General features: G+C 34.4%; 1 protein-coding gene across 6 annotated transcripts in view; it reads left to right on the forward strand.

Moving 5' to 3' along the window:
* slc4a7 (solute carrier family 4 member 7) overlaps positions 1-10,015 on the forward strand; it is a 61,836-nt gene that overhangs the window by 17,618 nt on the left and 34,203 nt on the right. For all 6 annotated transcript variants that reach the window (XM_073846925.1, XM_073846929.1, XM_073846928.1 and 3 more), the window contains exon 2: positions 6,624-6,705. In XM_073846925.1, coding sequence (XP_073703026.1) covers positions 6,624-6,705 — 82 coding nt within the window. The remainder of the gene's footprint in view (positions 1-6,623; positions 6,706-10,015) is intronic.

Consider the following 10,015-nt stretch of genomic DNA (forward strand, 5'->3'; position numbering starts at 1 on the left):
TTTTATATAGATATCATATTCTAATTAAATGAATACTTCCAATCACACAAAGAATGTCCTTGACGATGATCAATGCGCTGCTGCTGCTGCTGGTGTCTGATAGCTAAATCATTCGTGTAACAGCGGTTCGAAATAAACTACATCTGATTGGTTAATAATAATCCCGTGTCAATATCTTGCCGCGCTATTGGCTCAACTGATATAGTAGGCAACCGCGTTTGCCTGCATATTTACGGGTCGCGAATTATGATTTCGTGGAAAATGTGCAATAAATGGGAGTGGCAACACTTTTCATATCGTTTAGAATAAAACAACTGTCCCAACTTTACAAATCCAGGTTCTCCCTCCATGGGGATCATCCATTTCGAAAAGTAAAGCAGATACGGACCCTCGGCCCACCGTCTATGAATCCTGCATGCTCCGTTTGCCTCTGTTTGTATGAATGGTGGAGACGCGCTTTTACTACACGCATATACTGAAGCACACGTGACGCTCCCGCTAATTTTGGGCATTTGCATCTCGCATGAACAGATAAACTCAATATCTAAAGCTGCTGTGAGTGTCACTTTTACCGTTTCATTTGAGAAAACTAGCATCATAACATGCTGTACACACACAGAAACTTCAAGGCAACCTGTCAAAATAAAAGTAACATGTAACAGAACATTAGTCTTGTATTACTTTTGTACAGTTACAGTATAATGTAGTTGTTTATATATTCCTATTTAAATAATTGACATGAAACAATATATATGATAAAAATAAATATAACAAGATTAACCACTTAATTGTAGAAAAAATACTACAATTATTATTTAAATATTAAATTATTATTATTTATTGATTTTAACAGTAAACCTCTGTTTGTTTGCCAAAAATTAAAAGGGTTTATTTTTCATTTGATTAAAAATAAATAAATGTTTATACTTTTAATTTGATTATGAGAAAAAATAATACACACAAGAATTAAAAAAAAAAAAAAAAGCAAAAGTTGGTAGAGCCCTATTGTTCAGTCTATAATAATGTTTTCGTTATTTCACAAAGTAGGGTAAAGTACCGGGAAAAAAAAGTAATGTTGGCTACCGGCACCCAACCCAACCCCCTAAGCGCCCCCCCAATCCCCCCCCCCCCAACACTGGAAACCTAGGGGAAACACTGCTTATCTATCTATCTATGTAATGTAATGTAATGTATCTGGGCCATTCTACAGAATTGATTCAGAGTTGGAAATGTCTTGCAAAATTTGTAGAAAAATAAAACTTCATTTTATGTAAGCAAGTTGTATAATATCCAAGGTACACATTTGTAGTAACTGTGCAGTTAATTCTCATATTGTATTTTCAGAAAGTTTTGGAATGTCCTCTCCCCAAATTTGTCACTACTGAAACAAAGTAATATAATTTAATAAGGCCATGTTGCTTACATCTTCTATGTAAATATATAAAAAAATGTTATATTAAATTTTTCAGAGCTAAATCACAAACAATTACAATTTTAACTGTTTTAACAAAAATTATTTCAAAATCATTTTCATAAGTTGAAATTTAGGGGTTCGGAACAGCCACCTCCCAATTGAAATACTTGTTTTTTAAATGTGTTTTTTTGGTTGTGGGACAGCAGTTTGCACTAATTCAGTAGAATGGCCTATATATGTGGACATATATATATAGATATATAGATAGTGTTGATGCATTTCTGTTCAATGACTGAGTAAACTTCATCAATTTCAAAACAAGTTGTATTCAATGATTGAGCTCCAGTTAATTTAATGCTCACTCAATGTTGATTCAATTTGTTTCAGTATCAGTGTAGAAGTTGCTGGGTTTGTGACGATGAGGAAATTTCCCCACCGGTTAATTGGCACGTGACAACACCGGTAATACCGGTATCACCGTGGGGTGGGGATTTGCTCTTTTTTCTGCTTTTAAATAGCTTATAAATGCGTGCGTATTATACTTTCACTTTCAGTTTTGCGGGAATTGGCAATTCGGTGTCAATTGTTTTAATGGACGACAACGAAACTACAAAAAAAAAAAAAACTTTGAACCCAAAATATTGCCAAACAAGTGCTTTTGGACACTAAATCGTCCGCCATTCTCTTTCTGTAAATTCGACTCCTCGCACAGATAATTAACACGGCCAATTCACCATCAGCAATCACACTCCGTATCCAAGCACTACAAGAGAATCCCTTTAAATAGCCAAGCAGTCTTACCTTCATCATCTCTTGTTTTCAGCATCCCTCTCCCTGGGCAGGGGGAGTGCCCCGGGCTCGGCCAAACATGCTTAACTTTTACGCTGTTTATTATATGTAAGCGCGAACTCCTCACGTGATAAATGAAATATGACGCATTGTAGCTATGTTCAGTTTTTAATTATATTGCATGCTCTCGTCTTAAGTAAATTATTTAGAATAATATTTTCCATTCAATTCAAATAAATATTTAATAAAAAAACGAATACTTAAAAAAAAAAAAAAAAAAAAAAAAGTGGAGACGGTGTCACGGTGGAAAAGTGATGTCACCGGTGTTGCGTCTTAAAACCGGTAACACCGTCAACACCGTCTATCGTGGCAAGCCTAGAAGTTGCAACATTCGTCAATTATAAAAATTTGCTTCGGCTATAAAGCAGCCCTATACAGAAAACAATAGTATTTAACAATCATTACTTGGCTCTATTGGCTCTTGACCTTTCTCTGGGAATTTAATTGGTAGGCAAATTGACCAATCATAATTCTGAATCTACCATTTTGTCCGACAAACAAACCAGACAGGAGAGTAGATTAACTTTGGTGTATTGACCTATTTTGACAGTTGAAATAAAATACCTTCCAGTGCTTTAAGAAATAAATATAAAAAGATGATCAGTTCACATGCTGCTTGAACTGAGGCGCTACAGCAATCTGTCACAACACATTAAAGAGCCACAAAACGTTTAATGTTTATATTTCTTTTAAAAAAATGACAATTTGGAAGCTTTGTTTCATACCAGAAGTAACCAGCTGTCTTGTCTGTCGGCATGTTGTCGGTGTCCTCTTTGCTCTGCAATGTATTTTTCACTGGTCAATTCAGTTCTCATCTACAGTGTCCATGTCAGTGCAAATCAATATTATTGAATGTTAACCTCTCAGAATAGAGGTGAATTGATGGTTCAGGAAATAATATACTGTTTAAAAAAAAAACATTTTTGTGGACGTTTTGCAGGTGTGCATTCTTGAAAATCTTGTCTCTGTTGTGATTTATTTTATTTTTTTCTGAAATCAGTTGCATTTTCAAGTATTTTAAGGTAACCTGACAGATGTTTCAGGACATGTGGCAGCCCTGGCACTATTGTACCACACTTTCTCACATCATAATGGTCAATGTATTATGCAATTGTCAGTTGGTTTTGGCAGAATTTATTTTTAAACTGTGCTCCTTTTGAGTGAGCTCAGAAAAATGTGGCCTGAAATAGTTTCGGGGTAAGAATGTGAATGTGATCTGACTATGGTTACATCATCCTTGTCATACAGCTGCCCAGAGGACATAGTCGCGTCCATTGTTTGTTTTATAGTTCTGAGCAGGAATGTGCAATGATAGTCAAACAGGCGTCCGATAACCAACCAGTTGATTAGTAAGGTTGATTCATTAGTCTAAATTGTTATTGTATATTTAATTTAGAAATGCTAACATCATTCTGTGCTTTAGTTTTTAGACAGTTGCAAAGATTTCTTTCTTTATTAAAAGAAAAAAAAAAAAAAAAAAAAAAACACCATATGTGACCCTGGACCACAAAACCAGTCTTAAGTAGCATGGTTACATTTGTAGCAATAGCCAGAAATATATTGTAAGATTTTTCTTTTATTGCCAAAAATCATAAGAATATTTTAAGACTATGTTACGTCACGATATTTTGTAAATTTCTTACCATAAATTTATTAAAACTTAATTTTTGATTAGAAATATGCATTGCTAAAACTTAATTTGAACAACTTCAATTCAGCTTTCAAATGAATGATTCTATTAGACAGTCCAGATTAGTTAACTAGTTGTTTGAATAGTTTAAATAATGATATTCATTTTTTTTTTGTTTAATTTTTGATATTTTTAAGTGGTGTCACATGAAAGGAAGAGGTTACTCTGTTTTCTCACAGATCTATTCCGTGTTCTGTTTGGATATGTGGCCTGTGCATTAGCAATGGTAGGGAATTATGGGAATTGGTTTATTGTCTGGGGACCTTAAACAAATATGCAGTAGAGGGACTGAGAATACCCTGGGTCACATCTGGAAAAACGTCACATAATCACCATCTCCAATACACCAGCTCCTTCTACAATGACCACCAAAATGTTCTCACAGACATGCAGATTTCTCTTGGGAAATTTGGGACAATGTTGTCTGGTGCGTTCTCTTGTGTCCCAAGTGTACTGTAGGATCCCTTCTAGGATGCAAGTGGAAAATGTTTTTCATTTCATAATAATCCTGGTGCCCAAAGATTGCGGCTGGCTCCTGATAATGCAGGACGTATAGTTAACTTTGTATGGTCCCAGAGCTCTTTGTCTTTGTATAAAAGTGAGTGGGCAGCATATAACAATTATAGTCACTCGTTTATATTGTCTCCAAATGTGACTCAACCTATTAAACTAAAGAGGTTGGAAAATATCCTGCAGTAGACATATTATAGACTGGCAGTGGACATCTGCAGCATGCATTTAAAGAAGTTTAGTCTAAGCCCTGTCTTAGACAAAATTATACATTATTGAAGTGTCCTGTGTCCTAGACCCTCATGATTGAGCATTGATAAGCAAGGGTGTAGAAACCATTATAATTTAAAGGGGGACATGTCCCCCTCACTTTATAGGAGATAATTATTATTTCAGGCAGACTCATGCTTTATTGTTTCAGATCCTGCTTCTCTGCACGCACGACAGGTGCCAAAAGACAGCAGCTGTTAGATGATAATAGAGTTTCAAAACACGTCTTATTTTAGAGACGTGTTATTACAGGCCCAGGTTAAAAAAAATATTGATGAAGTTTTGAATGGTGACTTTTGGCAATGCATCATATTGTCATATTTAAATGTAAGCGTCCAATAACCGGTAAACAGAACCCTTTTTTCTAGAAGTCGACCGATGTATCGGTTTTTGCCGATTAATCGGCACCGATAGTTTATTGGCGGAACTATCGATTATCGGCAAAAATCCTTGCCGATAGTTTTTCCGGGTTGCATTTTTTGCTGAAGTGGCTCATGCTCCGCTCAGCTGTCCTAGAGTATGAGAGGTTAAGTCCAACACCAATGCTTAATGTCAGGATTGTTACCATATATTTGCATTGGTTTATGTCCAGCTGGTCATATTGTTAGCCAGCAAAGTTGCAGATTTAAAGACGTGATGTGAGAAAGCAAACTGTGTTCATTTAGCCAACAGAAATCCTGTTGCGCCACAGCACGCCATTCATAGTTTTACATTACATCATATCTCGCCCAAATCTTTGTTAATGTTCATAAAGTCTTGACCCTGGGCTGGAAGATTCACAACAAAACATTAGTTTGATGTCCATGGAGGAAAGCGATATCTTTATCGTACTATCATTTCTTCTGAGACCAATGACTGCCCATTAGCTTTACTCAAAACAAATGATATCTCATGTTAAACCACTATAAAGCCATCAGAGCCAGCAGCAAATTCCAGAATATCTGGCTGAGTTAAGGCAGTTCTTGGCGGGTTCGTAAGGGCTGAATGGCCACTGATGCCCTGGAGCACACGTTTCTGAAAACATTAAAGCAAATCTTCAGCTAGACGTTATCTTTATTAACACACCGCATATTTTAAGTCTAAACAAGTGCATTTTCACTTAAACTCTTTAAACTACATTTGTGACACAAAAACAGTATTATTTATCAAATTATAGTTGATTTGGGTGTCCACCATGACTTTCGCTGTGAGAAATATCACAAGCAGAGTAATACAAACAGTGAATATCACTAGAATATTACACTCATCTCAGCCATTCAGGACCAGAAAGAGTATATATGTATGTATATTTATGTAAAACATTTTGCAACAATTCCAAATATTCATCAAAAAAACATTCATTATAATCATCTTTGTTGTTATTGGCTTTCTAATGATTGATGTATTTTGGCTATTCATATCCATAGCTACACAGTTACAGGATGAGTTACAGTCTATGCCAAAGTTTAGTATTTTAGGTTACATGTTTGTTCCAATCCCAAATTCTTAGTATGAGTAAATATTAATAGTGACTATCGACTGGACTAGAACCATGATTTATCTTTATATTTATGTGCAGTTTGTATTTTGGTTCTGAGCTACTATTAAGTTCACGTACTATTAAGTTCATTGGCTGTGGTAATAGTGTTTTTCATGAGTTTTGGTTCATTTGATGCATAACTTTAGCTGTTTATCCTGTGAACTGCTTCCTTCAGTTTTTGGCCAAGGAGTGTATTTTCAAAAACAAAAATCTTAAGCCTACTTACGGTATAAACTCTAAACTATTGCACAATTCTCAGTTACAGACAGACGAAAGCAGCAGTAACTGGGCTGGCACCCTCTTGTGTTGCCGTGGATTGTTTGTTTACTCTGGTGTGACAAATTCATCCTCCTTTATCTCTCTCTTTTCAGGGCAATGATGAGGAAGCTGTTGTTGATCAGGGGAAAACCAGCTCTAACATCCACACAAACTTTGAAAAAGAGGAACTTGAAAGTAAGTCACTCCCTCCGTTCACTTAACCCCCTCTTTTATTTACCCCTCATAATCATATGCTTTGGCTTTTTTTTGTGCGCCGTCTTGTCCTCAAGCATACCATCTGGTCTTTTGGCACATGTAGGTGTACAGTAAATGTCTGCAGTGGTTTTTTTCACTCATTACTTTGGGTGTGTTTTTAAGCATAATGATTAAAACCATTCCTCCCCCTCAACCTCATTTACTCTTTGGCTGAGGTCATTGAGGTTTTTGACCTTAAACGTGTCTTAAACCACCCCCCTTTCTCTCTGAGGGCTCTCCCACGGGTCAACGGTATGTTTCCAGGTGATCCGATCCTGCTGTCAGCCTTCCGCATGTGTTCTGGAAGCTTGTGCGTGTTGGAAAGGACTAGGTGTTTGGTAACAGTGCACTGCCAGATGAGTAAAGCAAGAAATGTCTCGAACTCACAAGAACTCATTCTTAAAGCGACTCGTGCATAGCGAGGAGACATCTGACCTACATCTTACAATTATGGCATTCATAGTCTGTCAGCTGATTCCCTTATTAGCATGAGAGTTGCACAGACTTTAGCCAAAGTAAATGGCATATTTGAAAGGATAGTTCACCCAAAAATAAAAATTACCCTATGATTTACTCACCCTCAAGCTATCATAGGATTATATGACTTCATTCTATCAGACGAATATATTCGTAGTTATACTAAAAATATCCTGGCTCTTCCAAGCTATTTAATGGCTGTTGAGATTTTGAAGCAAAATAAGCAAAATCCATGATTTCATTTTTTTTGAAGACATTATCGAAATAAATACTTTTATTTAGCAAGGATGCTTTTAAATTGATCAAAAGAGATTGTAAAGTAATTTATAATGTTACAAAAGATGTCTATTTCAGATTAATGCTGTTCAGAAAAAAATCTACTCAGCTGTTTTTAACAACAATAATAATAATATAATATTAATAATAATAATAGTTTTTGATCAGCAAATCAGAATATTAGAATGATTTCTTAAGGATCATGTGACTGGAGTAATGATGCTAAAATTCAGCTTTAAAATAACAGGAATAAATAATATTTTAAAATATATTCAAATAGAAGACAGTTATTATAAATTGTAAAAATATTTAAAAGTGTTTTATTGTTTTTGCTGTACTTTGGATCAAATAAATGCAGGCTTGGGAAGCAGAAAATATTTACTGTTCAAAAACTTTTGACTGATAGTGTATATACTGTACATAAAAATTTCAAATTAGACCATTACTTTCATTAAATCAGGCAAACTCCTATTTGTGATAAAAAAACCTGATTAAACACTTATAAAAAATACTACTAACTTATTTAATGTTTAATATTATACTAATTTAATATTTATATTTTTAGCTACTGCCTTAATTTTAAGGTATTATGTATTTACATTTTCATATACACTACCGTACAAATGTTTGTTTTTGTAGGATTTTATTAACGGTTTTGAAAGAAGTCACTTATGGTCCCCAGGGCTGGGTTTATTTAATTAAAGATAGTAAAAGTAAAGTAAAAAGGGTAATATATATTTTTTTCTTTTAATTTTATATATTCGTTTTAATTACTTTTTTTTATATTATTTAAAATATCTGTTTTCTATTTTCACTTATTCTATTGCTAATTTAAATGCAATTTATTCCAGGCTTTACACCTGTTGCATGATTGTCAGAAATTATTCTAAGATTGCTGATTTGCTGCTAAAACGTTTTTAGTATTATCAATGTTAAAAACGGCTTAATAATTTTGTATAAAACATGAGACGTATTGTATAGACGTTTTGTATAAAACATTTTATTCATTTAGATGAATAAAAGTTGAAATACAGATCTTTTAACTGATACTCAGGTAATCAAAACTATTCAGAGTTGCATGTTTTACTGTCCCGCACAGCTTTATTCTTGCTTATTTTGTATTCTTGCCTGTAGAAAATGGCATTTACTCAGGCTAAGGTCCTTTAGAAAGTTCATTCTGTTTCACAACATCGTGTTTAAGGACCGATCTGAGCTTCAGGCGCTGCGCCAAAGAGGTTTAATATAATTCTGATATGATTGTAATGAGGGAACTTTTCAAAAGTAGCATGTACAGTATGGGCTGCTGCGCTGGCCTCCCGCTTACTTTAATAGCATTAAATGGATTAGACAACAGCTCAAGATCTAATTAATTAAACTGTGCCTGCTCGGGTCATGCATTTGGTCCCAGCAGCTTTAACTGCACGCTCTATTGCTCACGTAAAACACTCTTCTGCACTAAACTGCATTAACATTCTTGTTTGGCCTCTTTCACTTTCTCTTTGACAGCCAACGTCATTTTAAGGGAAGTCATAGGAAGCCATATGGCATATTCAGTTTGATGAAGCATATTTCTCGAATGGAATTGTTTACATTTACTGGAATGGTTGAAAGGATAGTTTACCTTGAAAATTAAAAGTTTGTCATTTCCTCCCTTATTTCATGACTGACTGACTTTTGTTAAACTAAAAATAAGTTGTTTAGCCTGAAAGGGATAGTCCACCCAAAAGGAAAATTCTGTCATTTACTCACCATCAAATTGGTAACCAAACTGTTGATGGTAGCCATTGACTTCCATTGTAACAGCAACATTTAGGCTGCTCTTTTAATGTGGAATGTCACAGAATTTGCCAAATTTACCAAAGTAGGTCAGGACACTTAAATCAGAATACAATATGGACTAGTACATGTGAATATTAAGCTGCAAAAATACTATTTAAATGTGAATCCTGCATGTTTTGCGTTTCTCTGTGTGAATGAATGGCAACACGGTTTCGTTTACTGCACATACTGAAACACGCTTGACATTTGCAGGGTTTTCAGCTTCTGCCGCCTCTATATGTACATAACCACATAAACAATCTGTAGAACTGCTCTCAAAGTCACTTCTTGAGCATTTTATCGTCATATCATATACAAACAAAAAAACGACAAGTCTTAATACCAATCCATTAAAATACATTTTTGGTTGAACCTGAAGAAACCGTGCTGGAAATATATTACTTAATGTAATGATAGTACTAGTACTACTAATAAAATATTATTAAAACATTACTTTTAGAGCTGCAAAACGATTAGTCCTGATTAATCGATAAAAAAAGTTTTACATTTATGTGTGTACTGTGTATATTTATTATGAATATGTAAATACACACACACATATGTACATATTAAGAAAAAATATGTTAGATTTATATTTTACAACAAATTTATATTTATATATAAATTCTATAGTGTTTACATACGATACATAAACATATGTATACATAAAGTAATTATA

This window comes from Garra rufa, chromosome 9 (genome assembly GCF_049309525.1).
Source record: "Garra rufa chromosome 9, GarRuf1.0, whole genome shotgun sequence".
Lineage (NCBI taxonomy): Eukaryota > Metazoa > Chordata > Actinopteri > Cypriniformes > Cyprinidae > Garra > Garra rufa.